The 18244-nt window shown below is 35.5% G+C and overlaps 1 protein-coding gene across 9 annotated transcripts in view; it reads left to right on the forward strand.

Moving 5' to 3' along the window:
* The window catches only part of LOC113112483 (phosphofurin acidic cluster sorting protein 2-like), a 28910-nt gene extending 11331 nt beyond the window's left edge, over positions 1-17579 (forward strand). Inside the window, exons 2-25 of one of the 9 annotated variants that reach the window (XM_026278096.1) lie at positions 1545-1632; positions 2125-2214; positions 2670-2795; positions 2877-3036; positions 4044-4117; positions 4198-4278; positions 4385-4444; positions 6085-6236; positions 6358-6448; positions 7225-7296; positions 7641-7768; positions 7894-8026; positions 8138-8242; positions 8942-9048; positions 9164-9318; positions 9395-9505; positions 10046-10157; positions 10639-10671; positions 12802-12844; positions 12939-12981; positions 13606-13732; positions 15116-15336; positions 15460-15600; positions 16255-17579. In XM_026278096.1, coding sequence (XP_026133881.1) covers positions 1545-1632; positions 2125-2214; positions 2670-2795; positions 2877-3036; positions 4044-4117; positions 4198-4278; positions 4385-4444; positions 6085-6236; positions 6358-6448; positions 7225-7296; positions 7641-7768; positions 7894-8026; positions 8138-8242; positions 8942-9048; positions 9164-9318; positions 9395-9505; positions 10046-10157; positions 10639-10671; positions 12802-12844; positions 12939-12981; positions 13606-13732; positions 15116-15336; positions 15460-15600; positions 16255-16373 — 2572 coding nt within the window. In that variant the 3' untranslated portion in view covers positions 16374-17579. The remainder of the gene's footprint in view (positions 1-1544; positions 1633-2124; positions 2215-2669; positions 2796-2876; positions 3037-4043; positions 4118-4197; positions 4279-4384; positions 4445-6084; positions 6237-6357; positions 6449-7224; positions 7297-7640; positions 7769-7893; positions 8027-8137; positions 8243-8941; positions 9049-9163; positions 9319-9394; positions 9506-10045; positions 10158-10638; positions 10672-12801; positions 12845-12938; positions 12982-13605; positions 13733-15115; positions 15337-15459; positions 15601-16254) is intronic. The other 8 variants (XM_026278098.1, XM_026278097.1, XM_026278103.1 and 5 more) reach the window with 8 other exon arrangements.
* Positions 17580-18244: the final 665 nt, after the last annotated feature.

The following is an 18244-nucleotide window of genomic DNA, read 5'->3' on the forward strand; positions in this document are numbered from 1 at the left end:
TTGAAAACCATTAAGTTTGTGTTTTTGTGGGTTGCAAAAATACTTTTTAGTCTGTGATAATGTGTGAATGTGCGAGAAAAATGTGTGAATGCAATCTGCTCAAAACCGCTGTGTGTTCCTTTGTTGTGCTCAGAGTTAGCATGCTAATCGCTCGGGGAAGAAGAATGGCTTTTGTTTGTGTGTGTGTGTCTTGAAGTGAGAATAGTGTGTGAACAATACCAGCCTTTAGATCACTCTCTCGCTCTCGCTACTCTTTGTCCTCATCGTACCTGGTATGTGATTTGAATATATAAAGTGTTTCTTTTTAATATTCTATTAGGTGCACGCACGTGGGTCTGATTCCATTGGCTTCTCTCTCTGTTCAGGCAGCTCTCTGGTCCCTTGATCACTTCCCACTGCGACATTCCTGACAATACTGACTCATCTCTGCTCTGACTCTCTTCTGCATGACTGACGTTATCTCATTCAATCTCTGTGACGGGGTTCTTTCCATCCACAGTCAGTGTGTAAAGGGACATTTCACCCCAAAAATGAAAATTCTGTCATTTACTCGATCTCATTGTTGTTCCAAATCAGTAAGACGACAAAAGGAAATGAGGATGTTCGCAGTCTTTTTCAAACAATTAATGGAATCAAATGGAATTGTCTCGCAATTTGAATATGCGCATAAATTTGCCCCGCCTGCATTATTCAATTTCAGAGCTTTGCCTAAAGGGAAGATTGTCAGAAAATAATGACTTAATACCCTTTTTTGATCTACTAATTTAATTCTGGAAATGTTTGGCTCTATGATGCAAACTTGGGAGTTTTGATTCTTTAAAGTGCATTATCACTGTCTGTGTTAAAGGATGGATGTCTGTCAGCACAGTGCTGATGTTTACTGCTGTATCAGAGCAGAGGTGCGTTTTTATTATGCTTTATGCTTAACTTTGATTTTTGGCTCATTTGAACAGTTCCTTCTGCCTAAAATGACAGGCACTCCATGGAACTTTTTGTAAACAGTTTTGTATTCAAGTTTCCAGGAGACTAAAATCCCTGAACCTCACTTTTTCAGCCCCATGAATTCCAGCTGTTTTCTGTCCCAGCTGAAAGCTGCTATGGGCCTGTTTTCAGCAGACCTGAATCAGATTGCGCTGTAGAATGTTTCCCAGCACAGTCTTAGAGCAGTAGCTGTTCTTAGGAAGATTTTCTTTGGAAATTGAAGGGTTGTACAGTGCCTTACTAATTAGAAACTCAGGATTTAGAAAACAAGATTATCAACTCACATCCTGTTACAGGAGCAAACATACAGATCATAATCCCAATCATTTACTGATAAACAGCACCTGAGCGCCTGTCTATTCCTGTCTGGATATCCAGCTGTAAAGTGAACAGATAGTTCACCCAAAAATGTCCTTTACTTAGAAGCATTGTGCCCTAAACAATGGCACGTAAGATGTCACTTGATCCACATGCTCATTACAAAGATGCCTCCTCAGCAGTAGCCAGACGTTGTGTATAATCACATCATTTTGAAAGTATAATGCTGTTGCTTCTGTCTGTAGGTTGTGTAGTCTGACTTTGAAGAAGCTGGTGGTGATGAAGGAACTCGACAAGGAGCTGATTTCGGTCGTCATTGCAGTCAAGATTCAGGTTAGCCATCAGCTTCATGAAATGTATGTCGTTTTTTGAATTCCAGTAAGTCTAGATTTTTGTTGCAACGAAGAACACAACAATTAGATTTAAGACAATAAACAAAATATTCCAAGAGGGTGACAATACATGAGATTCTGAAATGAATGAAAGTCTATTATATTATCAAGTATAATTCCACTGAAGAATCTCACAAGCAATTACTTTTGCTTCAGATAATTCAAATAAATATATCAGCATCTTTCATGAAAATAAAAATAAGTATTTTATTTAAACACTTGCATTTATAAATAAAAATTTTTGTATTGTACGGGATGGTAATAAAATAATTGTATAATTAATATAAAAAGTGTCTCTTTATAAAAAAAGTCTCCTTTTGGCAAAATTAGAATTTTCAATAAACATAATGACTAATTAAGAGGATAATAATGTATTTAGAGTAATAATAGGAGGTGCAGCATGTGTGTAAATAAAGTGAGTGTTTGCTTGTAGGGCTCCAAGAGAATCCTGCGCTCCCATGAGATAGTGCTGCCCCCTGCTGGGGGGGTGGAGACTGATCTCGCTCTCACATTCTCACTACAGGTAAAGATATCCCCAAAACACACATTTTCGAATTGTTCAATCATAAATGGCTATTAAAACAATGGCTTCGAATCAAAAGATGGTGAACTGACTAGTTATCTACTGCTTACATAGCCTGACAAAGAACCTCTTAAGTGATTGATTTGGAACACTCTGTGTCACTCATTGCAATGCACTAATGGATTTTTTTTTTTTTGCATATATACAAGTATACATGCTGAGCTGCCTTGAAATTAAAAACGGAAGCTATTATAGAAACAGTCTTTGCTTTGGGAGTGTGTCTGCAAATGCTCCCTGTGTAGGCAGCTTACTAGGTTTTGAAACAGAGCCAATATTACTTTTAAGACATCATCATTTCAGTGTGCTCTGAATAATTCTAGAGTTTTATTATGAAACTGAATCTGATGTTTTCTTCTCTCTCTCTCTCTCGTGTGTGCATGCTTTAATACGAGTAGTACCCTCATTTTCTGAAACGCGAGGGAAATAAGTTGCAAATCCTGCTTCAGCGGAGGAAGAGGTACAAAAACCGAACAATTTTGGGTTACAAGACTTTGGCTGCTGGTTCTATAGACATGGCAGAGGTATTTCAGATTCCTCAGTGAGGTTAATGTAGACTTTTGAAGCATACAGATGCTCAGATGCTGATTTGTTTGTGTGTGTAGGTGATGCAGCATCCTGCAGAAGGTGGGCAGGTCTTGGCTCTTTGCAGTAATCAGAAGGAGTTTCTGGGTAAAGTTGCAGAGATTTGGATCTATTCCTTGTCCAGTCAGCCTATAGACCACGAGGAGGCAGCCATTCTGGGACAGAAAATCAAATGTTCTGGTAAAAAAAAGAAAAATCATTCATACATACTGATCTATTTTTAATTAGTCTATGACATGTCTCTGGCAATAACAAATTGTGTTCTCTATGTGTGATGTGAAGTGGTGTTTTGTTTCTATATTGTGTATTTTAGTGTGACTGTTGTTTTCGGCACCTTATCAGATTTCGGCACGAGTTGCTGTGCACGTGTGTTTATTAATAAAATGAACTTAATTTCTTATAAAAAGTTTATTAATGATTATTCAAAATATATAGTTTATTCTGTTTCAGATGAGACATGCAGATTCTCTTTTATAATACCAAACTCCTCATTTAAATTATGGACTATCTAACCAACTTTCTAGAGGTTCCTCCTTTATGATTATTAGCAGGTATTCTTCCTCCTCTAAAATTTAGAATATTCAGAATATTTTTTTCACAACAGATTTCAAAAGAATTTATCATTTTTTCATTCTATATATTATAACAGAGATTCCCACATTTTTGTCGACCGAACCACTTTTGACCTGTTTACTTGAAGTGTTTAGTGTTTAGATTTTAAATTAATATTTCAATAACAACACAGTCACACATTCATGGTTCTCTAATGCTGGTTAATGGTCACATGACATGCAGGTAAACAAATAAAATATAACTTTTTAAAATTTTTAATAAGTGTTTCTTATCATATTAGATTATCTTTTTTTTTATTTATTTCCTTTTTAATTTTTTCCTTTTTTAAACTTTTTTAAATTTATTATCTTTTTTAGCATTTCATCACCTCATGAACCCCTCAGAACCTCAGTTTGGGAAACAAATTTTTAGTTAACGAATGCATATATATATATTGTCCATTTATGAGTTGTCATAAATGCATTATTATCATATTAGCATTATTTAAAAATCATTATTCGTTTATCATATCAGCCAAAACTTCAATATCAGAACATCACTAGCTGTAGCACTGTATTGAACAATCAGTATTCAGGACCTGTCCTTTTTATAATATTGTTTATTTGACTTGGTAGATAATTACTCTGAAGAAGAGTATGAAAGCTTCTCATCGGAGCAGGAAGCCAGTGATGACGCAGCACAAGGACAGGTGATTACATACACACGTACAAACAAAGCCACCTCTTTTCCCTCTTTTTCTGCTGACTCGTCTATGTACATGCTCCACAGGATCTCGAGGATGACGAGTACGAGATAAGGAAATCAAAAAAGCAAAGGAGGTCAATAGTCCGGACGGCGTCGATCACCAGGGTAAGACTGTCAGAGAACAATGAGAATTTCCTCAGATGTCATTGTGTAGTAAACAGGCTTAATATGAGTGTGTATGTCTGTGTGTGCGCTTCTCTTTCTCCATTAGCAGCAGAACTTTAAGCAGCGCGTGGTGGCGTTGCTCAAACGCTTCAGAGTTTCTGATGAGGTGGGTATAGAGTGCATTTGTTCTTAAGCGAGGTGTAGTGTTTAAATACGAGATAGTCAGGTTGTGCTGGTTGACTTGTGCTGTGAACCAATATGTTTTGGAACAAATCCATGTTTGTGTGCAGACTTGTACCAAATGTATTTTAGATTTACTACTAAGACCTCTCACCTCTGACATGATATTATAAAGTCAAGCCAAGCCATCTTTATACTGTAGTGCTTAATAAAATACAGATTATTTCAAAGCAGCTTCATAGTCATAAAAAGGAAAATAACTCAATTGATGATGCAAACTTCATGAAAATAACTGTTACTGTTCTGTCAGGATGTTGATTCTTATTATGGAGGATCTGAAACCGGACGGAAGGTTTTCACAAATGTTTTATTAAAGGAAGCTATTTAGCAGTTAGAACCATTAGTAGGGTTGCATTTAGAATCGAATAATAGCTTACTAAATATTGCCCAGTGTATAAACTGTAAACTGACTAATATTTCAAAAACAGTAGTATGAAAAATAGTATAGCCATTAATGAATGAAACCTATCAAACTATAGTACAGTGCTACATTGTTGTCACATGACCTCCTAATGTTGCATGTTTAATTTAATAAAGTGGTGTCACTCTCTAAAATATGTAAATAAAAAACGCTATTATGTAATATAAGTTTTTTTTAAGGTGTTGTTATTGTTAATTATACCATATGGTTTCTGTTAATCAAAATAAAGCTGAAATAAAATAAAATTTAAATGTTGGATGAAGAACTTTGAAATGTTGCCTAGGTAGCTAACTGAAATAAAATGAGTTTAAGGACTGAAATGAATAAAATTAAAACTTAAATAAAAATAAATTCTGAAAATAAATCAAAGCAAATAAAAATATATTATAAAATATAGCAAATATAAATATTTTTAACTAATAAAAATGACACAAAATGACAAAATGACTACAAAATGTACAATTAAAATTAAACTGCAAAAAAAATCTGAATATGACTTCAGTAAATAACACTGGTGTGAAAATGTCCAATCCAATAATAAATCAAGAGAAAGATACATTTGAAGAAGTTTATTTTATATAGCATATTTAATACACAATGGTAATTCAAAATGTTTTAGATAATATTGAATATTATTGTTATTACAGTAAATTGAAAATAGTAAAATAGTATACACAGTACATACTGGAACAATATTGTAGTATGCACTTGTCAACATAGTCAAAAACAACTTTATCTTAGACTTTTTGCATTTTCACATTTGTAAATGTCTAAATTATTTACAGGGTTAGCAAGCTCTTTAAAATAGATTGTTGGAATTTGATTTGAGATATTACATCCTCATTATCTAATATACGTATTTAGTTTCTAACATCTAATAAAGTAGCAGAAATGACATCAGCAGCAGCTTATTAAAATCTGTTAAGAAGCTGGATTCACACTGAACATTGATGGTTGCAAAACAAAGTCCTTGATTGATTTCCTCTCTCATTAATAATATTCAGGAACATCACGTTGTGCTTTGGGATCGATTTCTCTGCAGCTGAGTCTGAGCATTTTCTGTTTCATCAGACAATCCCTCACTCTACTGCCCAGCACGTTCCTGCAGTTCAAATGAGGAATAAATCATGTTTAAATGTTTGTAGGTATTGGACTCGGAGCAGGACCCAGCCGAGCCTCCTCCAGAAGTAGAGGAAGATCTGGATCTGGAGAGTTTAGAGTTCGAGAATCCCAGTGACAGTGGCCCGGATCTGGATGATGATGAAAGTGTTCTCAGCACCCCAAAACCCAAACTCAAGTAAGCTGAGAGAGAATTTGTTCATTAGTGTTTATTTAGTGCCTATATTAATGTTGAGATGTGTGCTATTTCCTCAGATCAGCACTTGTGTGTTTACATTTTGTGCCTGTGTTTGGTTTAGGCCATATTTCGAAGGAGTTTCTCTGTCCAGCTCTCAGACAGAAATTGGCAGCATTCACAGTGTCAGGAGTCAGAGAGAGCCGCCCAGTCCAGTAAGAACATGTTCATGTGCACACGTAACGTACACTTAAACTGACTTGAGATAAAGCAAATTACTCTAACCTAATACTAACCCTTTCCAAATATATATGTGCCATTCAATCGTCTGTGGTCAATAAGATTTATTCATACATTTTTTACTTTTATTCAGCAAGAACACATTCAATTGATCAAAATATTTATGATGTTACAAAATATTTATATTTCAAATAATTACTGTTCTAATAAATGTTCAATTCTTTCAAGTTCCCTAAAATAATCTTCAAAAATATCAAGCAGCACAGGAGTTTTCAACACTGATGATTATAAGAAATATTTCTTAATCATAAAAATCAGCATATTAGAATGATTTCTGAATGATCATATGACACTGAAGACTAGAGTAATGACCGCTGAAAATTCAGCTAAGCAATAATTATAATTATTAATTTATTAGAATATAAATTAAAGTAATAAATTAATTTATTTTTAGCTAAGTAATAATTTACTTCTAAAATATGAAAATAGAAATTATTTTCAATTGTAATAGTATTTTACAGTACTGTTTTTATTGCATATATGATCAAATAAATGCAGATTTGAGCATTAGAGAGTTCTTCAGAAAGATAAAAACGTACTGAGCCCAAACTTTTTAATGATGATATATAGACAAAATGTTTAAGCACTTTTCCCGATGAGGAGGAAGTATGAGCTTGGTTAGAAACACAGACACTTCAGTTTAATCAATCCTCAGCTAACTCTCTACCTCTCTCTCACTTTCTCTGTTCAGATGGATCCTGATAAAATAAGGGCTGTAGGTGGAAAGTTTCAGATGGATAATGAATCTGATAATGTTTCAATGGTACGTCCTTCAGCACTGTAAGATATTGACTGGTGTTTGTTTAGAGATGAGCTCTGGCTGACACTAAAGCTGAATCACAGCTAATAACTCGTCCACACTGAATCAGCATGTGGTGTGAGGTGATGGCAGCAGTAAAAAACTAGGATTTGATAAAACTAGGATTTGATAAAATATCAATTTTCTGTCAATTTAACATTTAACCTTTACAATTTGTCTTGTTATTTGACATTATATTATATTAATTATATATATATCCATTCAAATAGGCTGTAAAGAGGCTTAAAGAGGCTGTATATAGCATAACGTGTTTTTGAAGTTTTATTACGCGTGTTTTTTTTTTTTAGGGTCATCCTGAGGTTGTGACCCCTACCACAGAACTTGAGATGATGGACAACCTGGACTCTTTCATGGAGAGGTTGCCTTCTATAGGGCGGATGACCAAAACAGAGTCACTTATCATTCCTTCAAACCGGTGAGGATACATAAAACCCTTTAGCATTGGTTAGATGAAACAAGTATTACAGATCTTACTTGTTGTTGTTTTTTTTTGGTCCATTCTGTTTAGTGTTTTTTTACAACTTCTCTCTTCATCTGAAGGGTGGAGCCAAAGTTGGCAGGGCGACGGGGGCGGAGCACATCACTTAAAGAAAGGCAGCCCAGTCGACCGCCCAATCAGAGGGCCAACAGTCTGGACAATGAGTGCTCGCTTGACACCCGCTGCCACCTACAGGTCAACAAGAACCTGGCTGCACACAAATATAGTCCAGTTACTAAAGAGAAGCAGCAGTTTTTACTTCAATTTGAACTAATTTTGGTCTCTATTTGGTCTTGGTCTGGTTAGATTCCACGCAAAACGGTTTATGATCAGCTGAACCACATCCTGGTGTCAGACAGCCATCTTCCCGACAGCATCATCCTTATTAACACCTCAGACTGGCAGGGCCAGGTATGATTGAAAAAATAAATAAATAAATAAATAAAAAGTTAAAGTGACCTGACATTCAGCCAAGTATGGTGACTCATACTCAGAATTCGTGCTCTGCATTTAACCCATCAAAAGTGCACACACACAGAGCAGTGAACACACACACACACTGTGAACACACACCTGGAGCAGTGTGCAGCCATTTATGCTGTGGCGCCCGAAGTCATGGTATTGCCAGAGATTCGAACCCACAACCCTAGGGTTAGAAGTCAAACTCTCTAACCACTAGGCCACAACTTCACAACACAATATGGCTTGATCTGGTGATTTGAAAAATGGCAAATTGGTATAATTTTATGTTTTTGTTTTTTTTATTTGTAATGATAAATTATAATAGTTATTTTTGCTATGAATATTACAAAAACACATTCTACAAATGTAAAAAAAAAAAATTTTCACTACCTTTGAAAGAGTATATTGTCCTTTATACTCATCAAGGCTGAAAAAATACAAAAGTATTTTCAGATAAATCATAATGACCCCAAACGTTTGAATGGTGGTGTATATTTTAATAACCATGACTAAATGAGTCTGATAAATGCAATACTTAAATGAAAATTATAAATCATAAATAATATTCATGGCATTTGGAATAATAAGTCAGGCATCAGTACAAAAAACATATATATATGTAACCCTTTTCCTGTCTTTTTGTCTCAGTATGTATCTGAGGTTTTACAGAATCACGGTCTTCCTGTTGTTTGTACATGCACAATGGCTGACATACAGGCTGCACTCAGCACCATCATCTCTCGCATTCAGAGATTGTGAGTCACTTGAAGCAAATAGACACTTCATTTGAAGTCCATCTGCCATTTGGTTTCCGGTTTTTCCAGGATAGTGACACTATGTACTTGTTCCTGTTTTTCTCTTTCTCTGTAGTTGTAACAGTAACTCAGTCACACCATCTCCAGTGCGGATCGGAGTAGCAGGAGCTCAGCATTACCTGTCTGTTGTTTTGCGTTTATTTGTGGATCACCTGACACACAAAACCCCCGACTGGCTCGGATACCTGCGATTCCTTATCATCCCGCTTGGTAAGTGCAGAGGTCAGAGAAACAAATGAGCCAATAAAACACTACGAGAAGAGCTAAAAAGCATGTGTATGTGTAGGGGTTCATCCAGTGGCTAAATATCTGGCCAGTATAGACTACAGATATAACAGCCTGTTCCAGGACACAGCGTGGAGAGATCTTTTTCACAAACCAGAAGCACCGACCTCAGGTAACTGTCTCTGAGATACTCATTCTCTCTCCATTCTATCCATCACCACCTCCTAAAAATTTTTTGTAAACTAAATCAGTAGCTAATCGTATTTTCAGTGGAACACAATCATTTGACTTTAAACCATGATCAGCTGTGCTCATTTTCATCAGCTCAGCATGAAAAGTGCATTTCATTTCAGTCCTTGTATGTGCAACTGAAGCTAACATCAACTATTGGATGCAAATCACTGTCAAAAGATCTCCAGGGTAAAGGCACAAGCCAGTAGATGGATACAAAAAAAAAATTAAAGGCTAGATCAATGCATAGAAGCACAGTGAAGTATATTATTAAGAAGAAGGTAAAATACAGGAAGTAAATACAGCTGGATTAAACAAAAACTGTGTCCATCTTTAGGCTGCAAAGCAACACAATTTGATTATTTTGAAGGGGATTGATTATTTTCTATACCCAATGCAAATGCACACACACACATACATTTGTAAAAATGTATACAAAAAATGTAAAACATTTTCTTTTTTATTGTCTGTCAACTTTCAGCAGTTCAGGACAGTCCAGATGTGGTTTCCAGGGTAACACAGTATATGTTGGGAGCGAATGGAGCTCTTCAGCTGCCCATAGCAGAGGCCATGCTTACCTATAAGCAGAAAAGGTGATATACACACATGCACAGAGCAGCCCAGATCTACATTTTTATAAAAGAAACAAACCTTTTCAGAGGAGGCAACATAAATGTTGTGTGCAGAACACACTAAATTTGAAACATCAGTGTAATTTTAACATGGCACCACTTCATAATAAAACATATTCAACGATTATGAGTGTGAGACAATTGTATTTGCCTAAATACAATTAAAAGAATATCAATATTCTGTAGATAAAAATGTGGTTTTGAATATGTGTTATTAGAGGCTGGGTTCGTTTTCAGATGCTCTGAAGATGCAGATAGTTGGTTTTCTGCTCAAACACACTTGATTCACTTTGTTTGCTTATCCAGATATTTGCATCTTTTTTTCATGAGCATCCTCCTCCTTGAAGTCATGTTCGGACAGAAAGCATGTGAATGTCACTGTTTATCATCTCTGTCTGTAAATAACATTCTTTATTTTTTCTTTTCCTTGCCCTCTCTGAAGGAAAAAGAGCTTTCATTTTGATTTTGCAGTAAGGTATTGTGGTCTTCCTGTCTGTGCTGATGCCATAGTTTATCAGATACATATCACCTTCAGTCTCTTACTTCCTCTCGCTCGCTCACTCTTCTCTGTTTTATCAAGGGGAGTTAAACTGAGGGAGAGCAGAGATTCTGTTAAACTCTACAGATTCTGTCCACACCTTAAGGTTTATGCTCTATGTGGTGGGGCTTCCTTTACTTTCTCCCTTTTATTTCTCTAAAAGTGCTCCATCTCCTCAACCTTCTGATGACTTTGGAATTAGCCGTGTAATTGTATAATAAAAGCTGCAGCGTGGAAAGAGCCTGAAGGTTTTATTGGATCTCTTGCTGCAGTGGGATATAAATGTTACCTCCATCATCCTCTGCACACCTGCGATGTCCTTCAGCGGAGCACATTATGTGCCAGAGAATTGTCAGTTTAAGGTTCTCATAACATTCAAAACCTAAATGTCTGTCAAATACATAAAATACTGTATATATATTATTGTAATTTATATCTGAAAACTGTGACATATAATGTCTGTGAATGTAAATTTTTCGGTTCCACAGAATGTTTTTCAATTTGAATAGCAAAATCAAGGATGGAAATTATTTCAAATTATTCCATTTTCATGAAAAGGTGAACAGACCTTATGATGGAGGTAAAATGATTTCTTAATTTTCTGTCTTGGCTTCATTTTCATTTTTCTTTCCTTTTAATGATCTCTCTCTCTCATCAGAGTAAACTGCCTAAACTACACACACACACACACACCCACACACCCACAGTCTTGTTTTTCCAAGCAGGTGCTTGAAGTATTGCTGCTGATATTGGCTGATTTCTCAGTTATTGGTTTCACCAGTGTCTCTTTATTCTCTGGTGTGCAGAGCAATAGACCATCTGTTATGCCTTACACTGAGAGCATCTTATATTTCTGCTCAAATGCACTCTGTGAACTCCCTCTATTTGGCCTTGTGCGGTGTTGATTTTGGGGTGGTTCATTGGCACAGATTATTTATTCTTTCTGTTCTCTTGTTTTGTGTTTTGCTCTTCTAGTGATCAGAGATGGTTTAACAAACAAAGAGATTCGTAAAAATAAGTAAATAAATAAAGCATTATACAGTATGTATATATAAATTAAAATAATGCTTTTCCTCCAAAACCTATTTTATGCTGAGCACAGTGGCGATTTTATAGAGTAATTTTATTGTTTGTGAGTATATTGTAAAAGTTAGCATAACCATTTTAACATTATAATATTGTTGCTAGATCTATGATCTCTGCATTAGACCATCTTTGGTTCAAGTTGCCTGAATCTAAGCCTTGATTGGCTGAGAATGTCTTTCTTAAATTTTTTATTTCTTCTTAAAACTTCTTTTAGTTTTCTTTTTCTAGTAGTGGGTGGGGCAGTGGCATAACATCAGCAAGTTGATAAAAATGATGCATGCATCACTTGCTTTATGGCATTTGTCTCAGACACGCTATATTGGATTACACCAAATAGTCAGTTGTGTTTAACTGATGGTTGGGAGAGCTGGAAGTGAGAGGCGCAAAGAGTGGACAAATCAGACAGTGGGATTGACAAAATCAGTCTTAGAAGCCTTTTCTCTTCAGAGATCAAAATGTTTCTCTAACCTTAAGGTTTTTTAATTGATATACAATAGTTGCTGAAAGATACTATGGATGTGGTTTAGCATGCATGTGGGAAAGTTGCTCATTCATTTCTACTCATTCATTTCTGAAATATCTGAAACATTAACTTTTTATGAAGCAAAATATGTATTGCAGCCACATATTCAGATGTCAGATTACACATCTCTCATCATATTGCTGCTGAATTGCTTGTATTCAGCCTTTTTTTTCTTACTTTTCAAATGTCTTGTTCGTTTTACTTAATGTAATGTGTAAAATGCCACACATATATTTATACATATATTTAGAGTACACATATTTAGTATTTTTTTTTTTTCTAAATTAGTTAAATCAGTTTAATATTTCCCCATAGAAAGGAATGGGTAACTACCAGGATTTGTTTTAGCTTGAGGAATCCTTTTTGCCCACTGTATCAATAATTTGATTAATTTAATGAGGTAAATTTAGTCGGTAAACCATGTGTTCAAAGTCCTGTCTCTTTTTTTCCTTCCACAGTCCTGATGAAGACTCATGTCAAAAATTCATTCCTTTTATTGGGGTACGTGTCCATTTGCAATCATGCTTTTATCATTTGAAATGTTTGAATTGTATTTAATGTTTTTATAGTGTATTTGTTTCCAACCTGTCTGCAGGTGGTGAAAGTGGGGATTGTTGAACAAGCTTCTGCCACATCTGGTTAGTTACACTGTGAATTATATTATATATTAAATATGGCTGTCAGTTGAAAATTTTAACCCATATAAAATGCTCTTAACTTTATATAATAATAATTAGAAAAAACTAATTTGAAATGGAATGGTTTATTGAACCTTTAGAAAAAATTTCTTTTTGTTGAGTATAAATCAGGAAAACACACATTAGTATGACTCCGAAGCCCAGACTGAGCAAAAGTATGAACTTTATTGCAGTTACTGGTATAAGGCCATAAGTAAGTTTGTAATGCAAATCAGTGAGATCTTTAAAACCGTATAGCAGCTTACTTACAGTACATGAAATTAATATACATAGCGGTTGTCAATCTATATTTCGCAATAATGTCTTTGTGAGATTATATTTAAATGCTTAGGTTTATGATCAAAGATCTTTAGTTTTTCCAAAATAATGCAATGCAATACACAGTTGATTGAGAGACAAACAAATGGTCCTCAATTTATCATGATTTTTCAAAAAAAAAAAAAAAAAAAAATTCTAACAGCCCTTATGTTGAAATACTACCAATTGTAACCCTAAACTACTATTTTTATAAATAAATGTTATATTTAAGGTGGTTCATGAATGATTTGTGCATGTGATTTGTAGGCGATTCAGATGACGCTGCTCCGGTGGGATCTTCTCTTCTCTCATCTACTCCTCCTGCACAGATCTCCCCATTACTGAAAGAAGCATCTCCAACGCCTCCTTCCTCTCCCTCTGTACACATGTCCAGGTACAAACACACACAGCGCTAGGTGTCTGAGATCTCTTAAAAGGGTCACATGATGCTGCTAAAAAGAACATTATTTTGTGTATTTGCTTTAATGCAATGTGTTTATGCCGTTTAAATGAACATAAAACACATTATTTTCCATATAATGCACATTATTGTTTCTCCTCTATGCCCCGCCTTCTGAAACGAGTAGATTTTTACAAGGCTCATTGCTCTGAAAAGTGAGGTGTGCTCTGATTGGCCAGCTATCCAGTGCGTAGTGATTGGCCGAATGCCTCAAGCATGTGACAAAAAATGTTACGCCCGTCTCTCAGGCCAGCAGCACGAGACTCAGTCCAGCTGCTCTGCTCGTGCACATCCCATCATTGGTTCGCTTTTAGCAGTTCAGTCAGTGTACTGTTAGTAGTAACTAAATACATTTATTTTGCGACAGAGGGAGTGTCAGGTCCGTTTATAAACCAAATAATTTGAGTAATTTGTGGATTAGTGTGTACTATAGACAAACCTTTTCAAACGATTCAGTTTGATTTGGTGAACTGGTTCATCCAGTTCACTAAGAAGATCCTGTTAAACAGAAAGATTTGTTCACGATCCGTACATCACTAGACGAGACAAAACCAATAAAACCCATTACAAACAAGGCATTTGTTGCATCCAGTTGGGAATGACTTATACTGTCTTTTCATGTGTTGCGTATCACACTGCGTAAACATAAAACCATGCCTGCATTTGTAATCTGAGAAACAACTAACAAGCCTATTCTACACTGCTCAAAACTCACTTTTGAATCATCATTGGCAAATAATTTAAATATAAATAATGTACTTCCAGGCTGTGAGTCAGAAGCGCCTGAACTGCCCAACTTTATAGAAACCGCTGTTGTGCCACAGATGCACTGTAGGCTACTCTCACAGAAAACAGTCCTCATCCTCCATAAAATGCGCAGCACACATCTGAATATTTGGGTTGGACTGTTCTGGAACAGTGTTGAAATACAACTTAACCACGGATTTCTAGTTGTGCCCCCTTTTGAAAGAACAAACATATTTTTTTCTCTTTTGAAACTACCAAAAGTAGTTTTGCTTTCACAACGAAACACACAGTGACTCGAAGACATGGCAGCGGCGGCAACAGAGTGATTCAAAGTTATTCCTTCTTTCTTTGTGTGACCATTTGGGGGCGGCATGTTTAAACGAGGCATTTTAGGGGGGTGTGGACGAGTCTTAACTTTGATAAAGAATATCTCTTTGGATTTGAGACTTTAGTCTTTGCAACTTTATAGATCATCTTTATGCACCAAAAGCTTGTAACACTCCAGAATTTAAATCACATCATATGACCCCTTTGATCTTCTGTTTTCTCACCTTGTCTATGTGGCTGCAGTACTCCTGGAGGAGGTCAGGGGGAGCTGATGGGTCTTCAGGTTGATTACTGGATTGCTCCATCAGAGAGGAAGAAAGAAGTGGAGAAGAGAGACTCCAAAAACACGCTTAAGGGCACCTTCCGTTCACTGCAGGTTAGCCGCCTCCCACTGGGCGGAGCAGAGACGACACATCAGCCAACCATGTCCATGACTGTTGTCACCAAAGAGAAGAATAAGAAGGGTAAGACACTGGAACACAATACTTGCACAGTGCCAATGTAACCGTCACAGGAACACATTCAGTTTATAAAATGTATTGTGTTATTGAATAAGCATCAAACACTCTCTCTGTCTCTGTGTTCAGTGATGTTTCTGCCTAAAAAGACCAAGGATAAGGAGGCGGAGTCTAAGAGTCAGGTGATAGAGGGAATAAGTCGACTCATTTGCACAGCCAAACACCAGCAGACCATGCTGAAAGGTGATCAGCCAATCCGAATTCATCAAAGTAATCACTACAGCTTACAATACAATCAATAAACTATGCTTATCGGTGTCATAATTAATACTTTAAAGGAATTAATACTTTTATTCAGAATTAATGCTTTTATTTATTGATCATGAGTGACAGTAAAGACTTCAAACAAATGCTGCTCCTTTGAACTGTTTGTTCATCAAAGAATCCTGAAAAAATTGATCATGGTTTCCACAACAATATTGAGCAGCACAACAGTTTTCAACATTGATAATTATAAGAAATGTTTTTTGAGCAACAAATCAGCACATTCAAATGATTTCTAAAGGATCATGTGACTCTGAAGACTGGCGTAATGATGCTGAAAATTCAGCTTTGCCATCACAGGAATTAATTACATTTTAAAATGTATTAAAATAGAAGACAGTTATTTTATATTGCAATAATATTTCACAATATTACAGTTTTACTGTAGTTTTTGAAAGTCTCTTATGCTCATCAAAGCTGCATGTATTTGATCAGAAATATTTAAAAAAACAAACCAACCTAAAACTTTTGAACCGTGCTAAATGTTATACATAGACCTCTTTATAATTTAGCTATAGATAATGTATCATTTATTTTTTTTGGAATTCATGAAACATGGCTAAAGACTGCCATTGTTGGTTTTGTGTTTCCTCCCTACAGTGTTGATAGATGGAGTGGAATGGAACGATGTGAAGTTTTTCCAGCTTGCAGCTCAGTGGTCATCTCATGTCAAACACTTCCCGCTTGCCATCTTTGGATCCTCCAAAGGGCCTCACTGAACCACAGCCTCACATCTCCACTCCTCTTCGCAACGGCTGCCTTTACACTCAGAGCTGCCTGATGGTTTTATTTAAAATCTCTGCTTTCTCACGGTTTGTCTGTTATTTTTTGTTGACATTTGATTGTTCTTTTATGAAGACTTGATGATGTCTTGACTACAGGGCATATTTTTTTTGGACTGCGTATGTTAAAACCCTCCAGTGTTTATAGTGAAATGACTAGTGAACTGAATCTTTTAAACTGATCTAACTCCGTAACTAGTGAGTTTTCAGGTAGTTCTGTGCCATCCTGCAAAGCGGTGTCCATACATTTTAGCAGCCAGCACACTTGTGGGAGAACAAACCAGCAAAATGGGAGAAAGGAACTGCTTTTGTTTTATTAAAAGGAAAAAATCTGGTTTGGATTTTGCTTCGGATGGATTTTCCAGATGGTTTGGCTTTATCCTGAAGATGCCGGAAGCGTTTTCTCCATCTCTCTCGCTCTATAACCTCAGCGAGGTCAGAAAGTTTCTCGAAGGTTAATTGTGTGTTTGTGTTGCAGTTTCCACCTTGTCGTATGTGGTTACTTTATTTACTTTGTAGGTTTGTTTGTAGTATATGTGTGTGTGAATGTATTCACTGAAGGTACTAAACGCTAAAGCACTTTTAAAACATTACTAGATTGGGTTTTTGTTATAATGCTTTCTGTGGTGCACAGCGCTGTTCACTACAGCTAAAAACTGCTGCAAAGCTTTGTGGGAAATTTGGAGACAATGAGTGTCTGTGTCTACGTTAGACAGACCGTGTCAAACCTGTGTGCTGCACTCTTTAAACACTTCTTTTGTTGTTGTTGATGTAATCGTTTCTTAAAATGAAATTTGCATTCTGTTTTGTTTGTTGGCTTGTTTGAGAATGTTTTCTTGTGAGATGTCCAGTTTCCCTAAAATGCTGTATTGGATTTAGAATAATGTGCCTAAAACATGGAGAATTTTTAGGGCAGTGATTCTCAAGAACCCGTCCAGATCATACTTCACCCCAAAATCAAAAGAAAGTACCATTTTGTTATAAGGGAAATGCAGCATATTTTTAGGACATATAATTAAATTTTTATTTAAAATGTTTGTAATATTTTTTGTACTACCTTGGTTTGTCTAAAAAAAAATCTATATATTTTAAAAGATAATTATGTAATTTTGTTTTAGTATTTCCACTACTATAATTAATGCATTGGGTATCATGAAAAAAAAAAAAACTTTTTATACGTTAATTAATCTTGGTTAATTTCTATATATATATATATATATATATATAATTCTTTTTTTTTTTTTTTTTTTTTTTTTTTTACATTTCAAGTTGCATAAATTAACATTAGGTAATTTATTATGAATTACCAATGAATAATTATAAATTAATATTAACCTAGATTAATAAATGCTGTTAAAATATTTTTCATTGTTAGTTTATGAGACTAAATGCATTAATGTTAACTAATTGAACCTTCTTCTAAATTGTTGGTAAAAATCAAATGAGAATCACCTTTGAGAATAATAAGAATGTAAACAGAGTAATGAGACTCTATTTGAAAAACCATTCTGAAAAACTTAATAGTCTTGATTTTGGGGTGAAATATGACCTGGAGACTAAACAAACAAGCTACATTCATAAGTCAATTATATTTTAATCTTACTAAATGTAGCATAAGAAGAACGGTGTTCCACAGCCTGTGTGATGGTAATATGTAGATGCTAATGTCTCATAAAGGTCTCTTTTAAAGGTATTAGACATGCCCTTTTTCGTAAGGCCTTTAGTGAGGTTCTGAACTATCTCTTAGTCTCTGCTTTGCTGGATGGTGAGATTGTTTAGTCCTCATTACTCATATAGAGTATTTTTAA

This window comes from Carassius auratus, chromosome 13 (genome assembly GCF_003368295.1).
Source record: "Carassius auratus strain Wakin chromosome 13, ASM336829v1, whole genome shotgun sequence".
Taxonomy (NCBI): Eukaryota; Metazoa; Chordata; class Actinopteri; order Cypriniformes; family Cyprinidae; genus Carassius; species Carassius auratus.